At 42.4% G+C, this 26,719-nt stretch overlaps 1 protein-coding gene across 2 annotated transcripts; it reads left to right on the forward strand.

Annotated features, from left to right (window-relative positions):
• The first annotated feature begins 296 nt into the window (after positions 1-296).
• FCRL3 (Fc receptor like 3) lies at positions 297-17,790 on the forward strand. Of its 2 annotated transcripts, XM_036069810.2 has the most exons (14): positions 297-464; positions 1,410-1,430; positions 2,437-2,679; positions 3,150-3,407; positions 3,648-3,932; positions 4,738-5,025; positions 5,339-5,617; positions 5,738-6,016; positions 6,368-6,487; positions 12,238-12,265; positions 13,396-13,514; positions 13,725-13,793; positions 15,242-15,273; positions 15,358-17,790. In XM_036069810.2, exons 1-14 carry the CDS (start codon positions 398-400, stop codon positions 15,481-15,483), a joined length of 2,214 nt encoding a protein of 737 aa, XP_035925703.2. In that variant the 5' UTR covers positions 297-397; the 3' UTR covers positions 15,484-17,790. The 2 variants fall into 2 exon arrangements, with proteins under 2 accessions (XP_035925703.2, XP_035925704.2); XM_036069811.2 differs by lacking the exons at positions 297-464; positions 1,410-1,430 and having other exon boundaries at positions 2,600-2,695.
• Positions 17,791-26,719: the final 8,929 nt, after the last annotated feature.

A 26,719-nucleotide genomic window follows, 5' to 3' on the forward strand; every position in this document is an offset into this window, starting at 1 on the left:
TGACACCACACTCACCAAGTGTGTCTATATTAGGACCTCATGTGACACAAAAGTTAGTATGAATTTAAGGTAAGGAAGGGGGTTTCCATTTGAAAAATGAAGAAAAAGTTATTTATATACTAGAAAATACACAGCTTGGCATTTTCTGAGGACCCAGGCACAGCCTTGGAGACGTTTTTCCTGACAGGCGTGGACCACCGGAAGGTGGCCACCAACATCGGAAACGGCACAGCCCCGAAAGACAAGTGGCATGTAGGAAGGTAGCCACATTCACATTTTGAGAACATAGGCAAGATATGATTATTTTACTTCCTCTTTGTAACTCTTGTGAGCCTTATCTGAGTACCACTATCTGGTCGTTCTTCGCAGATGGGGGAGAAGCCTGGCCTCTGGTGAGATGAGCTTTCCCTGCCATCGGCCAGGCCGGGTCGCAATGCTTCTGCAGCTGCTGCTGCTGACCCTGGGTGAGTAGGGGCCACACAGGGACAGGGGCCTAAGTTCCTAATGTCAGCCGGTGGGGGGAAACCCAGGGGGCTTCTGCCTCCGCTTCCACTTGGGCTTCAGAGACACAGCAGGAGGTGCAAAGTGAGCAGAGCCAGGTTTCCAGGAAAACCAAAAGGCTCTAGAGACCTTGGAGTCTTTTGTGGCCCCTTGGCTTCCCGCCTGGTCCCTCTCCCACCTCATAGGAAGCTGGGATTTTTCTCTCTGCCAAACCACACCTCTAAACCCTCAGAGAAACAATTACTGCCAACATGGGCAAGGGAGGGAAGGTCTGCAGAGCAATACAGCTCCCTTCCTGAGATTTTAAGCCAATATTTAACCAGAGATTGAAAAAGTCGGGGGGTGGGCGCCTGGGTGACTCAGTCGTTAAGCGTCTGCCTTCAGCTCAGGTCTTGATCCCAGGGTCCTGGGATTGAGCCCCATGTCAGGGCTCTCTGCTCAGCTGGGAGTCTGCTTCTCTCTCCCTCTGCCTCTTCCCGTCCTTGTGCTCTCTCTCGCTCTCGCTCTCTCAAATAAATACATAAAATCTTTTAAAAAAAGAAAGAAAAAGTAGGGGGAACAGCGCCCAAGAAGTGAGGTTGAGGGGGGAGATAAGGCATCTCTCCCAGCCCTTCTCTGCTTCTGCCCTGCCCAGTTCAGGCCGGAGAAGAGAGGGAGAGCGAGCACAAGCTACTATGTGCATAGCAGGGAGACCAGGGGTGTGGGTACGAGACATTCGCGTTCATTCCATAAATCATAGGCTGTGTTTTTGTTTGGGCGCTATGGGAGGTATGGAATGTGGGGGAAGGAATGGGAGGGAGAGCCTGAGAAGGGGCTGTGGCTGGGATGCTGGGGCATTTCTCAGAGTCTAAGGAAGCGATGGAACAGCATCACCCCATGCTAACCTTTAACCCTTGGCTCTCTCACAGCTTCCGGACAAGAGCAGCCAGGTCAGTATTCCTTTCTCTTTCCTTCCTGCTTTCTGGGCATTAGTCCTCCTGGCCAGCACGCCTGTCCCCGTAAATGCGGGCTGAGGGGATGTGCCAGCATGAGTGGTGCTGCCACTCTGGGGTCACACCTGTTACCATGGCTGGTGAGCAGAACCTCCTGTGATCTCTGCAGCCTTCAGTTCTTTCCCCATCAGTGCAGGGCAAGGAAGCATTTGCAGAGACAAGAGGCTAATGCCCAGAACCTTCCAACTGTCTCTTTTCTTCCCTAAGGACCATCCCCCCACAGCTGTATATTCAAGCTAGAGCCACCATCAAAGGACAGAAAAACAGTTCCCATTCACAGAACAAGTGCTGCAGCCAAATCTTTATACACCTCCAAGGGAGCTCATGTTGCTATCCCACTTCAATTTCTGGTCCCATTTGTCGGTTGCAATCTTATATACAAAGATGATTTCCCAAGTAGCCCATGCCTCTCCATTCAAATTCTTTATACCCTTTCATCTTTTATTGTGTCTGACTTAGATGGAGTGTAGACAAAGGTTGTCTTCTCCATAGAATCTCAAGTTAAACAAAGTTTAAAAGTAATGAAAGCAGAAAAAAAAAATGTTCATTATATATGAGCAACCAAGTAGGAAGTGGTTTTTCAGAGTTTAAAAACTACATCCCAGGCCCACCTATACCTTGACAGGAATGTACAGGACAAGAGCATTTCAAAATCAGCCACCTACAGAGGCCCTCATAGTGTGTCCCCAGCTACACATCCCATCTCCCGAGCTTTTCTGAGCCCACCCCAGGGACCTGAGACCTCTCCCCTATGACACCTACCTGCCCACTTCTGGGCTAGGCAAAGGATGAGGAAGAGCAGGTTCTGCCCCAGGCATGTCCCCAGGTTGTATCTGCTCCCTTCCCAGTGGGAATCAGCCCAGCTGCAGGTTGGGCCCTCCCCTGGGTTCAACCCACTTCCCATTCACCTTCACCTGCCTGCACCTTTCTCTTTCCTGTTCAGCAACATCCCCAAAAGCTTTTCTTCTCCTCACACCTCCATGGTCCACAACCTTCAAAGGAGAGAAAGTGACTCTCACCTGCAAGGATCACCATTCTCTGGTCCAGGGATACATATCTTGGTATCACAATGGGGATTTATGGACAAGAGGACCTGAAACAATCCAAATAAAGACGTCTGCACATTACTCATGCAAGACCCAAAGATCTTCCCTCAGTGACCCCGTGCATGTGGAATTTTTATCTGGTGAGGAAAGAAAGGGGTGAGTTTCTGAAATCAAGCTGCTGGGCACATGTCTGAAGGTTGAGTGAATGCAGGGAACCCAGACAGAGTTGTAAGCAGACATGAGGATATCTGATGAGCTGATCCCAGTGGGGAGAATGAGGAGATAGGGCTGTGGAGGATAGCACACTGTCCATCTCCTCCATCCAGAGACACATTAGTAACCCAGAAGCCACCAGACAAAAAGGGACTCAGGTCTGAAGAAAGATATGGTAGAAAATTCCTCTTTTAATGATACATAGGAGGATCTCTTAAGTATGTTTTCTGAAAATTAGTTCACTATTGAGGACAAGGGAGTATTGGGTATTGGGGCTACATGAAATGGTGGTGGAAGACATTTACTGGTGTTTGCAGGGCTGTAGCTCTTCCCTCATGGGCAGAAGTGAGAGTTTGAAGAAAGAGAGAGATGGAATATGTTTGTTCACTCTTTGCAGACTGGCTGATCCTCCAGGCTTCTCACCCTGTCTTTGAAGGAGATGATGTATCTCTGAGATGCCGGGGGAAGAAAGAAGAAGATATTAATGAAAAGATTTACTACAGAAATAACAAAAGAATTAAGCATGATTATAACTCAGAAGTCATAAGACTACATTCAGTGTCCAGGGACAATAGCAAATATCATTGTACTGCTTCTGTGAAATCTTTATGGACGCCATGGAGAACTTCAAAACCTTTAAAGATCCAAGTTCAAGGTAATGGCTACACTCCTGTGGGTAATAGGTCTTGGCAGGGGAAGTGTGTGAGGATCAAAGAGGGAGTACTCATCAGTGGGGACTTCATGAGAAGCCTCTTCTGAGCAGCCATGGGAAGGAGATGGGAGGTGGTTCCATCTCCATGGGTCCCTACCTCCTGACGCTCTGCTTAGAACACAGATGCATCTCTCCAGGAGCTCAGAGCCTCACTGCCCTGGAAACTGTGTTTGTTCTCTCTAGAGCTGTTTCCACATCCTGTGCTGAGAGCCAGCTCCTCCCAGCCCATCGAGGGGAGCCCAGTGAGCCTGAAATGTGAGACCTGGCTCCCTCCACTGAGGTCACACATTCAGCTTCAGTTCTGTTTCTTCAGAGAAGATAAGGTCCTAGGATCTGGCTGGATCGACTCACCGGAGCTCCAGATCCTCACCATGTGGAGTGAAGACGCAGGGTCCTACTGGTGCCAGGCAAAGGCAGTGACCCCCAATATCACAAAAAAAAGCCTGAGATCCTGGATACATGTGCAGAGTTGAGTGTCTGTGGGGCAGCTTTTCCAGAGTGAGGACTGGGAGATGAGAGCAGAGCATGACTTCACCTGCTCCCTGAGATAGTGAACATGGCAGAAAGGAGCTGCCAGCCATCCTGCTATCCTTTTCTCTTAGGTTCAACGTTGGCCTAACTTCCCTATAACATTCTCTCCCATCTAAGTTAGGTGATAGTCGTTATTGATCACTTACTGAGTGTCCAACATGTGGGGGCCTCAAAGACATACAGGGTACATTTTCTCATGGGTCAACAGTTACCAAAAAGCACCAATGACCACGCGAAGTCTGTAGAGGCCCCTATGGGGCTGTCCATGTGTCGACCGAAAATTATCCCAAAATAATAAGAAAAGAGGACGATAAACACAAACTGAAATAGTCAGAGAAGAAGGTGGGGAGGTGGTGCTGAGAGTGGAGGAGCTTTGGAGGATGGAGAGAGGTTTGGGATCTGAATCAAGTCACTTCAGGATACAAGGAACCTTCCCTGTTCTCTCTTTCTTTGTGGTCCATTGATACATCAGAGATGCCTTAGAGATAAAGGTCTGTAAAATTTGACTGTGGTCAACACTAAGTTTAAAAAGAAGATAGACCTGGTCCCCACATTACCCAAGGATGGTAACTATTGTGTGTGGGGACAGGTACTGCTCCCTTCATAAGAATGTACACAATCAAGTCCTTATTTCCCACTTTAGACCTGTTGCTATTGGCTTATTCGTGGCAACCCCAGCCTTCCCCTTGGCCCTGCAGCACCTGCCTTTGAGACCCTCTCAAGACCTTCTCTGTCCTCCTAGGGATCCCTGTGTCTGATGTGAATCTAGAGATCCAGCCCCGTGGGGGCCAGCTGATTGAAGGAGAAGATCTGGTCCTTATCTGCTCAGTAGCCAAGGGTACAGGGACTGTCACGTTCTCCTGGCACCGGGAGGGCACAGAGAGGAGCTTGGGCAGGAAGATTCAGCATGCCCTGTCAGCAGAGCTACGGATAGCAGCCGTGAGGGAGCAGGATGCTGGGAGGTACTACTGCTCAGCCGACAACTTCTATGGCCCCATCCTCAGTAAACGGATCAGAGTCACACTGAGAAGTAAGTTCCTCCTTCTTTCACTCAACCTTGTCCCCAAGCCAGGATTTAGGTTCTCTGTCAGCCACTAGGATCTTCTGAAGGAGGCAAGGAACAGAGGCGTGAAGATTTAAATGCCAACAAGGAATGGCAAAAGTGGAAAGTAATGTGAGACAATTTACTTCTTGTGGAGAAGACTGAGTAGTAATGAAAACAAAATTATCTAACATCCCTCCTCATGGTTCAAGGAATCCATCTACTTTTAGGCTCCTTGAGTGGAGCCATTAATCTGTCACAGTGTCAGGGACTCTTTCTGACGGCCCCCTATCTCCCTCAGTTCCAGCGTCCCGCCCCGTCCTCACCCTCAGGACTCCCGGGACCCGGGCCGTGGTGGGGGACATGGTGGAGCTTCGCTGTGAGGCCCAGAGGGGCTCTCCCCCGATCCTGTACCGGTTTTATCACGAGGATGTCACCCTGGGGAGCAGCTTGGCCCCGTCTGGAGGAGGAGTGTCCTTCAACCTCTCTCTGACCCCAGAACATTCTGGAAACTACTCCTGTGAAGCCGACAATGGCCTGGGGGCCCAGCGCAGCGAGGCAGTACCACTCAGGGTCATAGGTAGGACATGTCCTGATCCCAGGTTCATATTCCTCCCACTAAATTATGCTGGATATTTCCTTTATTATCTGGTATACTTGCTCAATTAAAACTGCCCATGAACTATGTTTACTCCCTCAGTTCCAGTGTCCCGCCCTGTCCTCACCTTCAACCCTGCCGGGGCCCAGGTTATGGTGGGAGATTTGTTAGAACTTCGCTGCGAGGTCCAGAGAGGCTCCCCCCCGATCTTATACTGGTTTTATCATGAAGATGTCATCCTGGGGAACACCTCAGCCCCCTTTGGAGGAGGATCATCTTTTAACCTCTCCCTGACCACAGAGCATTCTGGAAATTACTCCTGTGGGGCTGACAATGGCCTGGGAGTCCAGAGCAGTTACATGGTGACACTCAACTTCACAGGTGGGTTGGGGGTACCTGAGCTACGGGTTAGAGTTAAGGTCAATAAATATTTTTCCTACAGACTGTACAAATTCTACCAGCACAAAGAGTTTTTGAACATGCCACCAAGGCTTGGGGCTTCTAGAGATTGTGCTGATTTCATGGGGGAAGGAAAGGGAATGGATTTCAATCTTAGATGCTGACAATCATGTGCCATTATTTTGAAAGTTACAAATTATACTGGAGATAATTTAAATGGAGGAATCAGAACCTGGAAGAAAACTGCCCTGATAGATCTCTAGCCCCCACCTTCATGTTGTCTAGATCAAAAACACTTGCCAACAGAACTCAAATATAGGTCTTCCCACTTAGGGCTTTCCACGAACAAAGTAATCCAAATCACTGTGGGCGTCATCGGGTGGCTGCTAAGCATGCTTGGCCTTGCTGCTACTGCTTCTTTGGTGAGTCACTTCAGGACCCAAAGGAAATCAGGTGGGTGTCTATGTATTACCCTTTGGAGTTGTGACTTTTGCCATTGCTATAATACTTGGGACTTGTATGGTGTATCCTATTAAGGTCATTATTCTCTTCCAAACACTAGACCCTCAGTTCTACTCACTGGCACTCTGTAGGCAATAGTGACGAAATGGTAGAATACATTTCTCAATGAAGTTGTTACTCCATGTGTTTAATTTGAGATTTAAGTCAGGTAGCAGAATTTTGTTTCCAATTAAAAATTAGAAAGGTAAGTATTTACTATTCCACTCCTGGTTCAAAGCTTACTGAGAACAAAAGGAATAATAATAAAAAGGCTTCCATTTGTAACAATAAAAAATAGGTAATAGCCATGGTGCAAACCATAAACTCTGAGATATATTTGAGTTCCAGTCAAATATCGTGAAATTTGGAAAATTAATGGAGATGCTGAGAATGAAATTAAAATTTCAGGTTTTATTATTGCTAGTATATAGAAATACAATTGATTTTTATATTGATCTTAAATCCTGCAACCATGCTAAATATATACTTATTAGTTCCAATCTCTGTTTTGTAGATTCCATCAGATTTTCTGCATAGGTGATTCTGTCATCTGCAAATAAAGATAGTCCTACTCCTTCCTTTCCAATCTGGGTTACTTTTATTTCTTCTTCTTGCCTTAAGGCACTGGCTAGAACCTCCTGTACATGCTGAATAGAAGTGGTGAGAGCAGACATGCTGGTCTTGTTCCTGATCTTAGGGGAAAGTATTTGGTCTCTCATCATTTACTATGATAATGTTAGCTGTGGATTTTTTATACATGTTTTTTTATTAGGCTAAGGCAGTCCCTACTATTTATAATTTGCTGAAAATTTTTATAGGAAAAATATTTGTCAAATGCTTTTTCGACATTGATTAAGATGATCATATGATTTTCTTTCCTAGTCTATTGATATGGATTTTGAATTTTGAATGTTAAAACAGCCTTGCATTTGTGAGGTCAACTTCACTTGGTCATGATTGTTGAATTTGATTTGGTAAAATTTTGTTAAGAATGCTTGCAACTACATTCATGAGGGATATTGCTTGGTAGCTTTATTTTCTTGTCATACCTTTATCTGATTTGATGTCAATGTAACACCCACTTAGTTACCACTTCTAGTATTTGTCATTCCTTTTTGTGTTTCCATATTTCCATATGGTATCATTTTCTTTCTGCCTGAAGTATTTTTCACATTTCTTACAGTATGGGTCTGCTGGTGAACTTGCCTGGTTGTGTTGCTAAAGTCTATTATATCCTTACTGATTTTCTACTTGATCTATCAATTATTGAAAGAAGGGTATTGAAATTGCCAACTCTAATTATGGATTTATCCATCTCTTCTTACAATTCTATCAAGTTTTGCTCCAGGTATTTTGAAGCTCTTTTATTAGGTGCATAAATGTTTATAATTGTTTATGTTTTTGATAAAATGACCACCTTATCTTTGTGAAATGATATTTTTATCCCTGGTAGTGTCATTTACTCTGAGATAGTCTTCGATATTAATGTATTAATATAAGTAATGTTAATATGGTATTTCTTTTTTTTTAATATTTTATTTATGCATTTGAGAAAGAGAGTGAGAGAGACAGCATGAGATGGGGGAGGGTCAGAGGGAGAAGCAGACTCCCCACTGAGCAGAGAGCCTGATGTAGGACTCGATTCTGGGACTCTGGGATTGTTACCTGAGTCAAAGGCAGACGCTTAACTGACTGAGCCACCCAGGTGCCCCTAACGTGGTATTTCTTTATCCATCTTTTTACTTGTAACCTATTTGGGCCCTTATATTTAAAGCATTTTTTTTAAAGATTTTATTTATTTAAAAGAGAGAGACACAGCGAAAGAGGGAACACAAGCAGGGGGAGTGGGAGAGAGAGAAGCAGGCTTCCTGCTGAGCAGGGAGCCCGATGTGGGGCTCAATCCCAGGACCCTGGGATCATGACCTGAGCCGAAGGCAGACGCTTAACGACCGAGCCACCCAGGCACCCTAAAGCATTTTTTATAAATAGATAGCTTATATTTAATTCTTTTTATCCAATAACAATCTCTACCTTTTAACTAAGGTGTTTAGACCATTTACATTAATGTGATGATAAGGTTAGATTTAATTCTATTATTTTGCTATTTGTTTTCTATTTGTTCCATCTGTTCTTTGTTTTCCTTTTCCTTTTTTTCTACCTTCTTTTACACCAATTGAGTATTTTTTTATGATTCCATTTTTTTTCCCTTTGTTGGCTTATTAGGTATATAATTCTTTGTTTTGTTTACTTTACTGGTTGTTTTAGCATTTATAGTATAGACATCTAACTTACCACAATCTATCTTCAAGTGACATTAGATCACTTCACATATAGTGTAAGAATATTACCATCATGGGGCACTTGGGTGGCTCAGTTGGTTAAGCATCTAACTCTTGATTTTGGCTCAGGTCGTGATCCCAGGGTCATGGGATCAAGCCCCATATTGGGCTCCACGCTCAGCCACAGAGTCTGTGTGAGACTCTTTCTCCCTCTTCTTCTGCCCCTCCCCCCACTCGCTTTCTCTCTAAGAAAGTAAGTAAATAAATAAATAAATAAAATCTTACCAAAAAAAGAAGAATATTCCATCATGTACTCCATTTCTTCCCTCTTAGCTTCAGTGCTATTATTTTTGTAAACACTTACCTGTTAAAGAGACCTAAGTATAATTTAAGAATCTTACATATTTACTTAAGTAGTTACCACTTCTGATGTCCTTCATTCTTTTTTGTATCTCCATATTTCCATCTGGTATTATTTTCTTTCTGCCCAAAAGGATTTCTTTTAACATTTCTAATAGTATGGGTCTGCTGGTGATGAATTATTTCAGCTTTTATATGTCTTTGTTTCACATTCATTTGCGAAAGATGCTTTTGCTGTTGTAGAATTATAGGTTGAGATTTTTTTCTTCTTTAACTATTTTAAAGATTTTGCTTTACTGTCTTCTTGTGTGCATTGTTTCTGACAAGAAATATGCTATCATCCTTTGTTCTTCTGTCACTGTGTTTTTTTCTCTCTAAATGTTTTTTCATGGATCAGGAATTCTTGAATTAATGGACTTTTTTATTCAGTGTCTTGGGTGCCTCTAAGGTTTCAATACTTTATATTTTGGGATTACTAAAACTTTACTTTCTGTCTGCCTCTCACTTAGCATAGCATGGCATTTCCTTTTCTGTCAGGTCAAATGTTTCTGTTCTCCCTTTCTTAGGGCTTATATTGAAAATCAAGCAAGCAAACAAACAGATAAATAGAACATTTGGATCTCAGTTTAATGAAAAAACTTACACATTTTTCTTAATGATGTTGGTCAAGCATTGTCTTCTTACCCTTTTCTTTTCAGGTCAATCAATAAGCCTCTGTCCTGTTTCTTTGCATGAAAAATGGCACCAACATTTTATGACTGATATTTTAAAGTTACTTAGTATTTTCTTAAATAACATTACATATAAAATTAAGTGTGTATATCATTTTTTAAAAAATATATAAAGAGAATAAGAGCACTAACCCTAATAGTACTCATCATAAAATGTATCATTCATTTAGAGCCCATTATATGCAATTTTGTAGTTTGTCTACTCCCAATTAAATAACTACATTTCAGTTCAAATTCAATCAATATTATAACCATATTAGAGATGAAAAAAATGGAGATATTTCATAAGTTAAGTAATCTTTCCAAACTCATATATCTATTAAGAGTCAGAGTTAGGGCTTACTTGGGGGTCTTCCTAGCCCTTGACTCCATATTCTCTCACTGCACCTTGGTGACTTATGGAAGGCTGGTCACACCTCTTACTTCCAAAATTACTTTTTTATTTTATCGTCTATTTGTGTCACTTATTAATTAGAAACATACTAGGAGTGCAGACATTAAAACCTTACTGTTGAAGTTAATAATGTTCAAAAAATAGATTGCTCAGTCAATACAACAACAACCAACACAAGGAAGTCAAGATTAGCTACTATCATTTTATGTGATCCATGAGAACAGGAACCCAGGAGGTTCTGACGTCCAGATCTAGAGGAAGTGTTGTTTTAAATAACAAACTTAGTAAGAAATTCTGACAGTCCACCAATCAGAGGGTATCTGTCTTTCTCATCTCAAAATCTTGCCAACTGTACTTCCCTTATAGCCAAGTCTTCCTTCTCATTATCCATCAGCCTTCTCAGGGAGGAGCTCAGCCCTTTCCATTTTTTCTAAAAGATTATTCTGTCTGCTCCTTAAGCCTGAGTTTATCCAACCAGTTACCAAAGGGAATGATAAATGTATTGACTCTGTGATTGAACTGCCTAGATGAAAATTCCAGCAATATAACTTGCCAAATACTTGATATTTAGCAGGTAAATTAAACTCACCAAACCCCAGTTTCTTTATGGTCATAATAATAGTTATCTACCATTTTGGTGCTATATAAACTGCTTAGCACTATGCCTGGCCCATATGTCTTCAGTGATATTAGCTTGTGTTATGTAAATGGCCACTTTCTGGGTCTATTCTCCCTTTTACATATGAAGAGATAAACTGACTTGCAGACACATCCTGAGACTTAGGTAACCCACCCACAAGGGAGGACAGGGGCTGTTGACTGATGTGAATCACAAATGCTCTAAGGAGGGATCATGCTCCTCCAGTTTAACTCATGGTTTGCAGACATCAATCAGTCATTTCTCATGAGAATGTTTACTTGGGGCAATAACTCATGGTCTCTAAGCCCAGTGAGACAGATAGAGAGCCACAGATAAATAGGCAAAAGTCAGGAATGGGAAATTAGGAGGAGTCCTGCATTGGGGCAGGCCAAAAAGATTTCAGTGTTTCACTCATGATGGAAAACTGCCATATTTTCAAGGCTGATGGAATAGCCTTCCAGATTAGGTTTACATGTAATCACCTATTATAAAATTGTTCAACCTGCCTTTTTTTTTTTAGTCCTAAAAGTACATACTTTAATTTGTTCAGTTGCTGAACAAACCTTTATTGAATATTGTGAACATTCTAGCCACTGGGAATATAAAAATAATTAAGACGAAGTTGTAGCCTCAAGTAACACACTCTTTCAGGGTGGAGAGAGTTGGAGGGAAACATACAAATTGGTAATTGCCATCCAATATGGTGATTTTAATATTGCAGGGGTCTATGTGTGTGGAGATAGTTCACTTCATACAGTTCACTGGCCCCAGGGAAAGCCCTGGAGGAGGAAAGATCACTTGGAATCAGACAGGTGAAAGAGAAGGAAAGAAGGGATATGGAGAAAACACCCACTGTGGATAGGTTTGCAAGGGCCACAGGTACAGAGAGGTCGAGCTTGTTATGGGAGCCCTATTGATTCACAGTGTGTAGGAACTCTGTCTCTGGTCTCCATCTCCTAGGGCCGCAGTTAAGATAGAGAAGAGGAAGAGCGAAAGCACTTGGCCCAGAGTTAAATACTAAGCTGTCCCTCTTGTGCCGTTTGGGCCATACCTCCTTAGAGTGCACGCTGCTTTTACTGACTGAATAAGTATGATTCTGGGCAACTATCTTTCCAGACCCCAACTTCCTCATTGGTAATCTCCTATGGGCGTGGGGGTGAGGGGATTAGAGCCGGATGTTCTCTAAGATTTGCCATAGCTGAGACCTAGAATAAATCTGATTTCCAGGAAAGGACATTCTAATGTAGAGCCCACTACCTACACACCTCGCTCCCCATCAGTTATCCTTTGTTTTTCAGGAGGACTTCCTGGCACTGGAACACCCAGGTGAGGTCTCTTATTTCTTATGCTGACAACATTGTCATGATTTAGTCATACCCACAAAACAGGGTCACAGAATTATAAGTACATTAAAAAATATTTGACTGGACTTCCTATTAACATTTTCAAATTCTTACGAAATCCAAAATGTGATTCAGAAAGCCACTTTCAGCCATATTTATAACACTCACTTAGACCTACACATACACAGAGCTCATGTTATTTGCCCTCCATGTTAATCTATCTACTTCCTTAAATGTGCCCTGGTGGAGAGCTGACCCCTCACACCTTAATGGCATCATCCATCACAGGGCTGCACCTCACTCTTCCCCCCTCATTCCTCCACCACACACTCATTCAGGACATAATTATTGAATGCTGGCAATGTTCAATTCCCAATATTAATTGCAGAAGGAAACAGAAGTGGGAAAAAACATACCACTCTTTTCCCAGAAAGTCTTCATGGTATCTTACAAGAAAGGTAGATTATTGTAATATGAGCTGGAACATCGAAAGGGACCTTTTTAAAAAGACAAAGGTCAAGTTCTATGGGAATGCAAAAGTCTTTGTGTATCAGTGTTTAAACATTTAAATTTTTGAGAACAATAAAAAATTAGGCAGATATAACTGTTTACCAGAAAGACCTTGAGACTGTGCACTTTTGCCCACTGACCTTGTGTCAGTCCTCCCTCTCTGTAATGCTGTCTTGGGCTGCACATCGTGTCACACACACCTTCTGAGTTCTCTTGAGAGAGCCATGCAGAGTCAGGCTAGGCAGCCATGATATTTTTAAAATATTTTATTTATTTATTATTTGAGAGAGAGAGAGAGAGCATGAGTGAGCATGAGCAGGGAAAGGGCAGAGGGAAAAGGAAGGAACTGTCAGAGAGGGAATCCCAAGCAGACTCCACACTGAGCATGGAGCCTGATGCGGTGCTCGATTTCATGACCTTGAGATTATGACCCGAGCCAAAATCAAGAGTCTGACGCTTAACCAAATGAGCCACCCAGGCGTCACCACAGCCATGATATTTTTACATGGACCATGCTGGGCTCCTCCTGGATACCGGTTTTCCTGAGACTCGGTATGATCCACAAATCCTTTTCTCCCTTGTGTCTCTCCCTGTCTGTCACAGTTACAGTCCCGAGGAGCATCGAGAGCCTTCCCGGTCCGGACCCTCCAGCACAGACCCCCGCAGGCCCATCCACTCTGAGCCAGCAGCCCTGATGGAGCTGCAGCCTGTGTATAGCAATGGTGAGGACTTCCTAAGTATCCCAGGGCTCCAGGGATGAGCCAGAGTGGGAGGAGAGATTGAGCCACTGCCCAGGAATGAGTCACACTCAACTTTAAAATGACATTCCTGGCACTGTGTCTGAGACAGAAGGTGGTTATGAACTTAGTGGCTGAGAAGAGTCTAGAGTGTGGGTTCTGGACTACAGCTAGCTATCATCTGTTCTCTCACAGTGAGTCCTGGACATGACAATCTGGTTTATTCCGAGATCTGGAGTAGCCATCATACCAAGGAAAATCCAGGTGAGACCACTTCCAAGCAAGGGGAGGTGAGGTGGCCATGTGTGAGTGGATCCTCGAGGGGCCTCTGATCAGGTCTCTCAAATATGAGTGGGACACGGAAGGAAGGCATCATCTCCTCCCGCACTGCCATCATATGGCTGAGTCCCTTCCCATGGACCCGTGTGCACTGCCACCGGACCCCACAAACTCTCTGAGGACAGACACTATTGTTTCCCATGAACATACCAATAGCATTGGTTAGAAAACTAACCAAAAACTAACCAGTGCTTAGAAAACTATGGGCCTCTTCAAATACTGTTTTGAAAGAATGCATGACTGGTAATTGCTAGTGTCACCTTCTCATAACCTAATGTGTAGACAATCATAATTCTCCCAACTGGTCTCTTTATTTCTAATCTTGTCCTCCTCTAGCCCCCCAACACTCTATTTCCAGCACAATCCCTCTGAGATACACTGCTGATCACACCCTGCCTCAGTGACTCTTCATTCCAAAGCAGGACCCTTGCCCCCCCTGCACTTCGGCGCCTCCTCAAAGCTCTGTCCTTACTCTAGCCGAGCTGACCCTTCCCATTTTCCTGCTCATACTGGGCTGTTGCCTGCTTTGGTGCTCATGTGTCTTATTTGTTCTGAAATGTTCTTACCCCCACCTAGTTTACCTCCGACCCCTGCTCACATGTCAAGACATAGTTCAGGTACCTCTGTGAAATGTCCCACCAGCCCTCCCTGTGTCCGAACCTGGGAGGACGGATTTCCCTTTTGGTAACGACAGAGTTCAATATGTATTTCTATCTTGGTGCCCATTGTACTTGTTGCATACATTTACACGTCCATGTCCCCCATACAAATTATAGGCTCCTTGGGTATATGGACTGAGTTTGTGTTGTTTCTCTGTCCTTGTAGCTTACCAGTGCTTAATAGAAGGTCAATGTTCACTGAGTGCTTATTGGCTGAATAAATAAATGAAAGAGATCCAGAGGACCCCTTGGAAAGATAGAAGAAACACACACACTGAATTTTCTTAATGCTTCACTGCAAATCTTCACTGGGATTTACTGTGTGGCCTTAGAATGACAACCCCCTCTCCAGCCTCCTCCACTCTCCCTGCACGAAGTGAAACCCGTATTCCACTTTCTCCCAATCAGTGCAGCCACAGAAGCCCTGAATGGGGGTGGGATGGGAGCAGGGGGACCGCTCTGCTGGGGTGAAGAGCAGTGGAGAGAGAAGGAAATCATCAGGAAAGTCACTCTGGACATTTGGTGGGCAGGGGAAAGGCTTTATCAGTGCACGGGGGTGGGGTACTCTGTCTGAGGCTTGGAAGAATCCAGCAGAGCAAACCGTTGAGAGCTGAGTCAGCAGAGGAGAGATTTTGAAATGCATTGTGAGTGGGTTGTAAGTTGGAATATGTCACCCACAGTCTAATACTTTTCTTCCCTCCTCCTATCCAACAGCACCTTCACCAAAGACACATCAGAAGGATGAGGTGGGTCACCCTTTCTGGCTCCCTCTCCCCTCTGCACCTCCTCACCTGTACTTAGGTACTTACTGTTTGTGGGTTTCCCGCCAGGAACCAGCAATCATCTATTCAGAGGTGAAGAAGGCACATCCAGATGACCATGAAGGGCAGGCCCATGAAGATGCTGCAGAAAACTATGAGAATCTCCCACGTGTACCGCTGGCCCTGGACCGCTAGCCCCCTGCCCAGAGTGGCCCACAGGGAGCCTGGGAGCAGCCTATGCCTTCTCCCTGTTCTCCACAACCATGCACCCCCCTTCCATTCAGGGGGCTGGGTGAAAGTTCTGCCCCACCCCTCCATGCCTGAGTCTCTGTGCTCTCTGGGAACAAAAGGGGCAACATTTCAGTAAACACTGCATTTCCTCACAGTAGAGACACGTGTGAAGGCAGGGCAGATGGGCCTTCACCTCCTGGCCCATGGAACAGCGGAGGAAGGGCGAATGGCCTAGCCAGGATCACAAGGGTGCAGTCATGACCACGTGCTCCAAGTGTGATCGAAAGCTTTGAATGCGCCATCTCTGCATAAACAATTTGCTCTAAACACTTTGTTTCCTTTTTTAGATAGATAGGTGATAAGTGACTGATGATGATGATATTAATGAATAAGATAAATACAGATATAAGACACATACACCAATCCACTCAGAGTTTGGGGCCTGCACAAGTCTTCCTCTCTCACAAGATCAAACCTCCCTCCTTCCTGTAGCGGCCGAGTTCCACTGCTTAATTGTTCAACATCCACTATCTGGGGGCTCCAGAAATCAGCAGCAATCCTGGAATCCCAGTGGAGCTGGTGACTCTCACGACTCACAGGGCAAAGCCTAGTGTCGTGACACACCCCTCCCGTTGCCCACCAACTCCCAATTAATCCAAGCACTGAGTGTCCACCATGGGAGAAAACATTCAAAAAGCATGCCATCTGTGCTTAAGTCTCCAGAAAAGCGGCAGAGTTGCTTTGAGTGGCTTTTATTCGTATGGAATAGCTGGAATCGTTACCCTGTGTCACCTGGGGTGACACTGAACTTTTTACTGCAGTAAAAAAAAATAGGCCTTAGCGAGCTGGTGCATTCACGGAGGACTGGTGTACATCAGCTGATACGCGTTATGGACAGTGGTGATTTCACATCTGCCGTATTTATGACTTCAAGTAAATAACACAGTGAGGCTTTGCAAACCTTTGGAGTAGCAAGAATAAAAAGTACTAAGTGTATTTCAAATGTTATTCCTTTCCCTGTGGGTGCCAGAAGCTTAGGCAACGGGAAGTGTAACATACAGCAAAATGCAATCCAATTTGAGGTTTTAATCTTAGCCTTAGGAATTTGGCTAGCAAGCTAATTTGCTGAGGGGAAAAAAAAGTGATGTCCTTTATAAAGAGGGAATACATTATTTGTTATGAAAGAGGGACTTATATGTCTTGTTTCCATATTATCTAATACAAAATGCTCTCCAGAATGTATGCTTGGCCTTTAGAGAGAGCAAGAAATCCAGGTGTAATCTGTGCCTATGCTTACATTTGGCCGTGAATGCCTCCCAACTTTGGGCTCCAGGAATAATAGAGCCAAGGGGGAGAGGGACATGCCACGAGGTGTGGGAAACCCATCTGGAAGAATGGTGACAAAAGGCAAAGCCCCAAGGGAGAGAGGCGGCAGCAAGGCATCATTCTGTGGCCGGTAAGAGTCACTCTGCCGAAGGGCACGTCAGCCGTGGAACAGCCACCAGGACGGCAGCCACTCAGGTGGACAAGATCCGTGATGCCAGCAAGAGATGGAGACCGCACGGGGCTCTCTGGTGCACAGAACAGCTCTGACAGGGTGCAGACCCTTCTCCCAGAACTCCTTACCCAGGTCCTCAAACTGAGGGCAAACCTGTGAGCAGTCAGGGAGAGTCTAAGGAATAATTGGGAGAATATCCAAGAGGAAGTCATGTTTCCAGCTAGTCAAGAAGGTAACATTTGAGTCATCAAGATCTAAGACATGACTATAATCTCTTTCTTTATATTATATTTATTTTATTTAGTTACAAATGTCTTGAAGAATAATTTATATGCAATAAATCACACATATCTAAAGTATAAAATTTGATGTTTTGGCAGAAATGTACATCCACGAAACCACCACAATCAAGATCCCAAACATCTCCATCACTCCCCAGTGTTCTCCTGCCCTAAGGAACACCTCTTTCCCTCCACACCTTCTCATGCCATCATGAGATGCTTTCTGTCACTGTAGATTAGAGCGTATTTTCTAAAGTTTTATGTAAATAGAATCATACAGTATATACTCTTTTGTGCCGGGCTTCCCTCACTAAGCAAAAGAATTTTGAGACTCATTCACATTGTATCAATAGCCGCAACACATTCCTTTTTATTGCTACATAATATTCCATTGGATATACCACATTTTCATTATCCATCTATCTGTAAATGGACATTTGGATTGTTTCATTTGTCATTAAAAATAAAACTACTACAAAAATTCACATACAAGTGTTTGTGTGGACATGTTTCCATTGCTCCTTTGTAAATACCTGGGAGTATAATTGCTGAGTCACATAGTAGATTTATGTTGAAGGTTTTAAGAGGCTTGATACTCTTTTTCCAAAATACCTGCACCATGTCACATCCCCGCCAGCACTGACTGATAGCTACAGTAGTTCCACACCCTTGCCAACACTTGGCATTTGCAGTCTTTAACTTTAGCCGTTGCAAAGAGTGTGTGTTGCGGTGTAGCGTGATCTCAGTGTGGTTTTAATTTCCCTGGTGACCCATGATGCTGATTCTCTTCTCAAGTCCTTATTCGCTCTTTGCAGACTTTTGTGAAGGGGCTGTTCACACCTTTCACTTCTTTATTGGGCTATTTGTCTTTTTATTATTGAATTGCAAGAATTTGATATCTTTAGTTTTTTATTCTGGTCTGATTTACATGTTGCAAATATCTTCTCTATGTAGCTTGCTGTTCATTTTCTTAATGATATTTTTTGAAGAGCACAAGTTTTCAGTTTTGAAAAGGTGCAATTTATCAATTTTTTAATTTTGTGAGCCTACTTTGTGTTTCTTATCTAAGAAAGTATACCCCGAGGTCAAAAAGATTCTCTTCTATTTTTCCCTAGAAGTTTTATAGTTTTCGTATGTACATTCAGGTCTATTCACCATTCAAAGTGAATTTTTTGGTATATGTATAGTATAGGGAAAATATTCTTTTTATTCCTGTGACTATCCACTTGTTCCAGCACCATTTGCTGAGTAAGCATTCTTTTGCTTCTTTTTAATTTGAGTTGTTCATCTCTTATCCAATTACTGGAGTTATTTATGTATTTGGGATATATATCCCTGTGTCAGATATATGTTTAGCAAATATTTCCTCCTGATTTGTGACCTGTGTTTATGTCCTCCTAACTGTGTCTTTCAAACAGCAAAGATTTATAATTTAATAGAAATTATTTACCATTTTTCTCTTACAGTTCATATTTCGTATAGCCTGTTTAAAAACTACTTGCCTCACTGAATATTATAAAGTTCTTTGTCTACATTTTCTTCTAGAAATGTAACAGTTTTTAACTCTTCTATTTAGATATGTGGTGCATATCAAGTTAATTTTTGTATACTATGAGGTGAGAGTTGATGTTAATTTTTTCCCATACAGACATCCAGGTGTTTTGCCACCATTTCCTTAAAAAACAAAACAAAAACAAAAACAAAAACCGTACCTTTTTCCCATAGAATTACTTTATAACCTTTGTCAAGAATAATGGGCCATATCAATGTTGGCTTACCTCTGGGTTACCAGTAGATGATCTTACACATCTATCCTTATGCCCAAAACCACACTTTCCTGATTACTGTTGCTTTGTGTTAAGTCTTGAGATCAATTGGTATAAACTCACCAACTATGTTGTTGTTTTTTTCCAAAATTGTTTTAACTAACCCAGGGTTTTTTGCCTTTCCATATGAATTTTTACACTGATTTTTAAAATTTATTCAAAAAATCCTCTTAGAATTTCAACTGGGATTGCATTGAATCTGTGGATGAATTTGAAGAGAGCCGCCATCTTAAAAACACTGTGTTCCAATCCATGAACTTCATACAACTTTCCATTTTTGTAGTTCTATTTTGCACATTTTTAATTAAATTTATTCCTGGTTGTTTTATACTGTATGCCAACATAAGTGGAGTTTTTATTTCCTTTTAAAATTATTACTAGTACTCTTTGGTAATACTCCTCAATTTTCTGAAAGAGTTTGTGTAGAATTGAAATGTTTCCCCCTTGGATATTTGATAGAATACACCAGTGAGGCTGTTTGGACCTGGATTTTTCTTCATGGGAAAGTTTTTTGATAAGGAACTTAAGCTCTTAATTGATAGAGGACTATTCAGACTTTTTTTTTCTTTTTGTGTCAATTTTGGCAAGTTGTATTTTCCAAGGAATTTGCTCATTTCATTTAGTTGTCAATTTTATTAGCATAAAATTTTACATAATATTTTCTGATTTAGTGCTGACTTTCTTTCATTCCTAGTATTGCTGATGTTTTTGCTCTTTTTCTTTTTGATCTGTTTAGCTAAGTTTCTCAGTTTTATCAAAGAATTGACTTTGGTCTTTGCTAATCGATTCTATTTTTTTTGTTTTTCATGACTTTGATTGCTTCTGTTATCTTTATGGTTTTATTCCTCTGACTTACTTTATGTGTGGTAGGTAAAACTCTTAGATGGATCCTAAGGTTCCTGCCCCCGATGACCCTCATCCTTGTCTTCTCTTCTCTTCTCGAATGTGATCAGGACTTGTCAATACGATGAGATATTGCTCAATAAATAGGTTACTAATCATTGATTTTTGGTTAATCAAAAGGGAGATTTTCCTAAGCTACCTAATCAGGTATGTCTTGAAAAAGAAATGAAGCATCAGAGAGATTCTCCTACAGGCCTCAAAGAAGAAGCAAGCCACGTGCTGGAAAGGGCCCATGAGGAGAGGGACCATGTGCAGGAGCTGAGGTTGGTCCCCAGCCCACTGCCAGCAAGAACAAAAGGACCTCAGTCACACAGCAGAAAGGGAATGAAGGGAACTGGGGAGGGGGTCTTGCCCCCTTATGAGGATTCAGTCAGCTGACACTCAGATTCCAGACTTGTGAAACCTTGAGCCAAATACCCAGTGGAAGTTCCAGGCCCCTCACCCACTCAGATCGCAAGCAATAGATGTTTGTTGGCTTAAGTTGCTATATTTGTTGTAATAGAAACACAATAGACAGCAAATATGTTGTCTGCTCTGTTCCTCTGTTTCTTGCTTCTTTTTTTTTTTTTTTTTTTTTTTTTGTCTTTTAAGAGAGAGAGGGAACGGGGGGAAAGGGCAGAAGGAGAAGGATAGAGAGAATCCCAAGCAGGCTCCACACCCAGCACAGAGCCCGAGGCGGGGCTCGATCTCACGACCCTGAGATCATGACCTGAGCCAAAATTAAGAGTCGGTGAACCTACTGAGTCACCAGGTGCCCCCTCTGTTTCTTGCTTCTTAAAATGGTACATTGAGTCATTCATTTTCAACCTTTCTTCTTTTCTAATATCAGCATTAAAAGCTATGGAGTTTTGATACTAAAACTTGTGGAGCAGAATCCCAAAGTTTGGTTACTATTGATATGGTTAGATTTAGGCTTCTATTTTTTGTTTTTTGTTTTCCTGATTTGTCTTTCTCTGCTCACTCTTCCTGCCTTCTTCTAGATTATTTGTATATTTTTAAAATATTTTATTCAGTTCTAAATAGTCTGTAGTAGCCATTATGATTTTTCTTTGACTCAGTAATTATTTAAAAGAATGTTGTTAATTCCCAAGTATTTGGGATTTTCCCAAATATTTTATTGGTACTGATTTCTTATTTTTACATTTTCATACTTAAATATTCTTCTAAAATTTCAATTTAATAGCTTGATAATATTACATTGTATAGATGTATTCTCACTTACCATTCCATCAGTTCTGACAATTCCTTTTTTTTCTATTTTTATAAAAACTTAGAGTTGAAACTTTTGTCTGCATCTCTGATTTTTTCCTCACAATCAATTCTTATTGGGGAAAGAACTATAAAGAACTTTCCAGCTTTTTTTTTTAAGATTTTATTTATTTATTTGACAGAGAGAGATATAGAGAGAGGGAACACAAGTAGGGGGAGTAGGAGAGGGAGAAGCAGGCTTCCCACAGAGCAGGGAGCCCAATGCGGGGCTCGATCCCAGGACGTTGGGATCACGACCTGAGCCGAAGGCAGATGCTCAATGACTGAGCCACCCAGGCGCCCCAAGAACTTTTCAGCTCTTAATACAGAAAATATTTACAGTTTATAGTCCTAGAAACATTGTTCATGAGTTTCAACATTAGGTGGTTCACTTTTTTTACAAAAATGATAGAAATTATATTTTATTGTTTCAAGTTTCATTTATTTAGTTATTAGTGGAGTTGAATATAATTTTGTGTGTTTTGGGCAGTGTTTTTTCCTTTAATAAATAGTTTAAGATCAGAACTTTACTCATTTTCTAGAAATTGGAATAGCCTTTTCCTTTTTTTTCTTTTTAAAAAAATTTTTTTAATTTAAAAATTTTTTTAATTCTTTATTTAAATTCAGTTTATTAACATATACTGTATTATTAGTTTGAAGCATAGAATTTAGTGATTCATCAGTTGCATATAACACCAGTGCTCATTACATTAAGTGCCCTCCTTAATGCCCATCACCCAATTACTTCTTCCCCGTCCAGCAATCCTCAGTTTGTTTCCTAGAGTTCAGTGTCTCTTATGGTTTCCTCCCTCTCTATTTTTTTCTTCCCTTCCCCTATGTTCATCTGTTTTGTTTCTTAATTTCCCCATATGAGGGAAATCATATGGCATTTGTCTTCCTCTGACTCTTATTTTATTTAGCATAAAATCCTCTAGTTCCATCCACATCATTGCAAATGGCAAGATTTCATTCTTTGTGATAGCTGAGTAATATTCCATTGTGTATATATATATATATATATATATATATATATATATATATCTCACATCTTCTTTATCCCTTCATCCATCAATGGACATCTGGGCTTTTTCCATAGTTTGGCTATTGTGGACATTGCTGCTGTAAACATTTGGGTGCATGTGCCCCTTCGGATCACTACACTTGTACCTTTGGGATAAATACCCTGTAAGGCAATTGCTGGGTCGTAGGGTAGCTCTATTTTTAACTTTTTGAGGAACCATCATACTGTTATCCAGAGTGGCTGCACCAGTTTGTATTCTCACCAACAGTGCAAGAGGGTCCCCCCCTTCTCCACATCCTCGCCAACATCTCTTGTTTCCTGAGTTGTTAATTTTAGCCATTCTAACTGGTGTGAGGTGGTATCTCATTGTGGGTTTGATTTGGATTTCCCTGATGCCGAGTGATGTTGAGCATTTTTTCATGTGTCTGTTGGCCATTTGTATGTCTTCTTTGGAGAAATGTCTGAAGAATAAAAGTGAACCACTTTCTTACACCATACACAAAAATAGACTCAAAACGGATGAAAGATCTAAATGTGAGACAGGAATCCATCAAAACCCTAGAGGAGAACACAGGCAGCAACTTCTCCAACCTGAGCTGCAATAACTTCTTGCTAGACACAATGCCAAAGGCAAGGAAAACAAAAGCAAAAATGAACTATTGGGACTTCATCAAGATAAAAAGCTTTTGCACAGCAAAGGAAACAGTTAACAAAACTAAAAGACAACCTATGGAGTGGGAGAAGATATTTGCAAATGACTTATCAAATAAAGGGCTTGTATCCAAAATCTATAAAGAACTTAACAAACTCAAAACCCAAAAAACAAAAAAATCCAGTCAAGAAATGGGCAGAAGACATGGAATAGTCTTTTTCTAATGAGTTGTGTGAGTACTTTATAAACTAGGGATACTAATTCTTTATCTATTATGTGTGATGTAGATATTCATGGTGTGCCATTTGCCTTATACTTTTGTTTGTGGTATTTTAATATGCCAAAGTCCTCTCATAGATTATGAAAATATATTCCTTACTAAGATGCTTTCTTCTAGCTGTGGGTTTTGGGTCATAAGACATATCCTGAGACTTCTTTAAATTTCTCTAAACCTGAAATCCAGACTTAGTCTCAAGAGAGGAAATATTCGTGTGAATGTGGGAGAAAAGCCACTTCTCCAATTGTGTTCTCCAAAGCAGAATATCTTGATGGTCTTATTCTTAATATTCTTAATATTCTTAAGCCAAAAGCAGTGCTCATTGATGAATGAAGAGACATGTATGTGAAGAGTTATAACCCATAACACAGTAGCCCCTCAAAAACCCCTTTGATATCTGTTTCCTCCTGAGACTAATCTTTCTGTACATGAAATCATATTTATAAACTGTCTCCTCCTCGTAACTATAAATCTTCTCTCCCTTCCTTGGATTGGAGGAAGTTGAATGGATCTATCTACGCATGCCACTCTGAAATCAATCTCTCCCCTCTTCCTTATCAGTGAATAATTAATGTGATTCTGCTTCCACAACTGGCATTTCTTCTGCCCCTGAGCAAGGTCAGGGCTGCTTTACATGCGGTGGGAGGGGTAAAAACGGAACAGAGGGAAGTAGGCACAAAAGGAAGAAGTAGTGGTTAGCGGTCTGCTGAGAAAGTTTTCAGAAGACTACAAAATCAAAAAGATGAGAAAATGAATAATTCTGTGCAAGTCTCTTGTTTCTTCTTTTTGGCAGTTCCAGGCAGAAGAAAAAGAATCTGTGCCTTCTTCTGTTCTCTCTTCAAGATTTCCAGGCAAGGCCAGCTCCCTGGCCAGTGCCCAGAGGCTCCTATGTATCTACCTAAGCCCCTTTTAACAGTGACAACAGTGTGGTCTCCCATCACCCAAGGCCACGGGAGCTCTGTAGTCACACCTGCCTGCCTCCCATTCTGTGTGAGCATGGCCTGCCCCACAGGTAAGCCTGTCTTCTGAGGAATGGCAACGAGGGGATGAATAAGATCTCCAAAGAGAAGGGCAGGTTTTACAGGTGGCTATTGATGAAACAATGTCTGAGCTATAAATCTGCTCACAGTTCAGCAGCTGACAGACTCCAGTGAGACGGATCTGAAAACAAACATGCACCAAGGGAGTCTTACTGAAAAGTCCCTGCTTCCTGCCAGAATCAAGTGGTCTCACTGTGAATCTGTTTTCAATACCCTGTCACTTTGCTTCCGCTTCAGGTTAACAAGGTACCTGGAATATTTCTTGGCACAAACTCCTTTTGTCCCTCTGTACCTGGTGGAATTAGAAAGATCCCCACACTAGTTTGGAAAAGAGAAGACACTTGCTCTCGACAGAGGCTTAAATCTACTGAAAGTGGGACTTGCTCTTTTATTCATAAAATATCAACAAGCTTCTTTTGGAATCAGGAACATGGACCAAGTTATATAGCCTTAAATAGAAATGGGAATTTATTCCCATTGGGAATGGCTTTTAGAACACCGATCAAGAAGGTCAAGAATAAACTGGGATCAGAAGGCAGCATGCTGTGGGAAGCTGGCAGGAACCTGCCCCTCACCTGCCATGGGTGTCCTACTCAACCTCCCTGTGCCTCCATCTCCCTACCCTAAAATGAGAACAAACGTGCAGCTCATAAGATCTTGTGAAGATTAAATGAGTTAATGCATGTGAAGGGCTTAGAACTATGTCTGGAATTTACCAAATACTCAAATGTTAACGATTTCTCTTGCTGTCTGCTCTTGCTTCTATCTGCCTACACATCAGTTTCTATTTTGCTTCTCTGACAGAACGTCCCAGCATCTGAAATTATCTTTTTTGCTTAACTGTTCACTTGTATGACATTGACCTTCCTTCACAGCCTCCATTGAGGGGGACAGGCTGCTCTGCTGTGTGCTCCATGCTGGTGCTGAGAACTCAGGCTGCCTTTCACCGATGCTCTGAATGCTTCTGCTCTGGAAACTGTCACTGTCTGGCACACCCAGACTGTTTCTGTCTCCCCCGGGAAGGCTGGACTTCCGGACTCAGGGAGACGTGGTTGATCAAAATTCATTTGATTCAAGTCAGACTGATGGAGAAGATGACCACATGCAACACTTGAAGTCCTGCCCCTGGGAGGTTTCCTTCATCACCTGCTTTGAGGGACGATGCTGATTGGGGATGCTATGCGACAACAGACCCCTTCCCATGAATTCCAGCACACTGTACAAGAACACCTGTGAAGCAAGCCCTGGTTCCTCTTCTTCTGGTTCCTTGTCTCCAGTGAACTGGTTTTACAGAGTTCACCATGGGGCCATAAGTGTGGACTGAGGGAGAAGACAGGCAGCAGAAGTCAAGCTACGTGCTCCTACAATGCCCATATGCCAGCATGAGCCTGTGAGGAGGGACGCTGCTGTGCACACACAGCCTTGTGGTCACAGGAACTTGCTCATGACGGACGAGCAGTTCAGATTGCCTCATCCTTCAATGTGCCATGATGGAGCATGAAATTTCCAGTAAGACCCAGTGGCGAACTGGATGCTTTTTCTCAAAAAAGAATATAGTTTGCCCTAAAACCCTAGGAGCCATGCCCTGATTCTCTCATCCTGGCTCCTTGGAAGCCCCATGCAACACCCATTTTGGCCACAGTCACTCCGGGCAACACGAGATCGGCTGTATCCCTCGTCTCAAGTGGTTGAGCAGTTTCTGCAGCAATCCGAGCTTGCAGATCCTTCTCTTGCCCTGGGCCTGGCTGAAAACTGACTGCCTTATGGGCTGCTCAGCAACTGGGTAAGAACAGTACACTTAAATGAGGAATATGTTGCCTCCAAAATCCAAAGAAATCCGCCGAGTATTTTCTCTCTTCTTTAGTGACAAAGGGTACAAGTGGCAGCAATTTGCTTTAACTCTGAAGATGTCCTGAGGTGGGGTTAATAAAAGCATCTAACTTACATGAATTCTGTGAGGAGAAATTGGATACTTGGGCCAATACATGGTGTTGAGCAAGTGCTTGTAAGTGTTAGCTCTGACGATGATGATGGTAATGCTGATTACGTTTATTATTGTTGTTATATTTGAAATTTAAGCAAGATTGTACAGAAAAGGCCTTTTTAGTTCTCTAAAAGCCTCCCTTTGCCCCTTCCTGGCCATGGCACACCACAGTCAGTGTGGTCAGTCAGTGGGGTCAGAGGAGCAGAGGTAACGTCTGACACAGATATGACAGGAGCCACATCTCTTCTTAAAAAGCCGCTATCAAATTCAAGAAGCCGGTTTATATCTGCTCAAGCAGCTATTGGGCGTCTGAATCATTTTATATGTAGCAGTATGTTCCACTGAAGCCCTAGACTGTTCTATGGTTTTTAGCAAGAATATGATAGGAAGTGTCCTCAGTCCTCACCTCCCATGTGCATTTGTGTGAGTGTGTGTGTGAGGCAGGGGGGGAGCAGTAGCAGGAGAAGCTG

This window comes from Halichoerus grypus, chromosome 7, assembly GCF_964656455.1.
Source record: "Halichoerus grypus chromosome 7, mHalGry1.hap1.1, whole genome shotgun sequence".
In the NCBI taxonomy this organism is placed as follows: domain Eukaryota; kingdom Metazoa; phylum Chordata; class Mammalia; order Carnivora; family Phocidae; genus Halichoerus; species Halichoerus grypus.

Excerpts from the sequence above, each read along its gene's own strand:
- FCRL3 (XM_036069810.2), top strand. The coding sequence starts at position 398 with ATGAGCTTTCCCTGCCATCGGCCAGGCCGGGTCGCAATGCTTCTGCAG. Across the intron at positions 2,680-3,149 it reads GCATGTGGAATTTTTATCTG|ACTGGCTGATCCTCCAGGCT; the intron begins GTGAGGAAAGAA and ends CACTCTTTGCAG. Across the intron at positions 3,408-3,647 it reads TTTAAAGATCCAAGTTCAAG|AGCTGTTTCCACATCCTGTG; the intron begins GTAATGGCTACA and ends TGTTCTCTCTAG.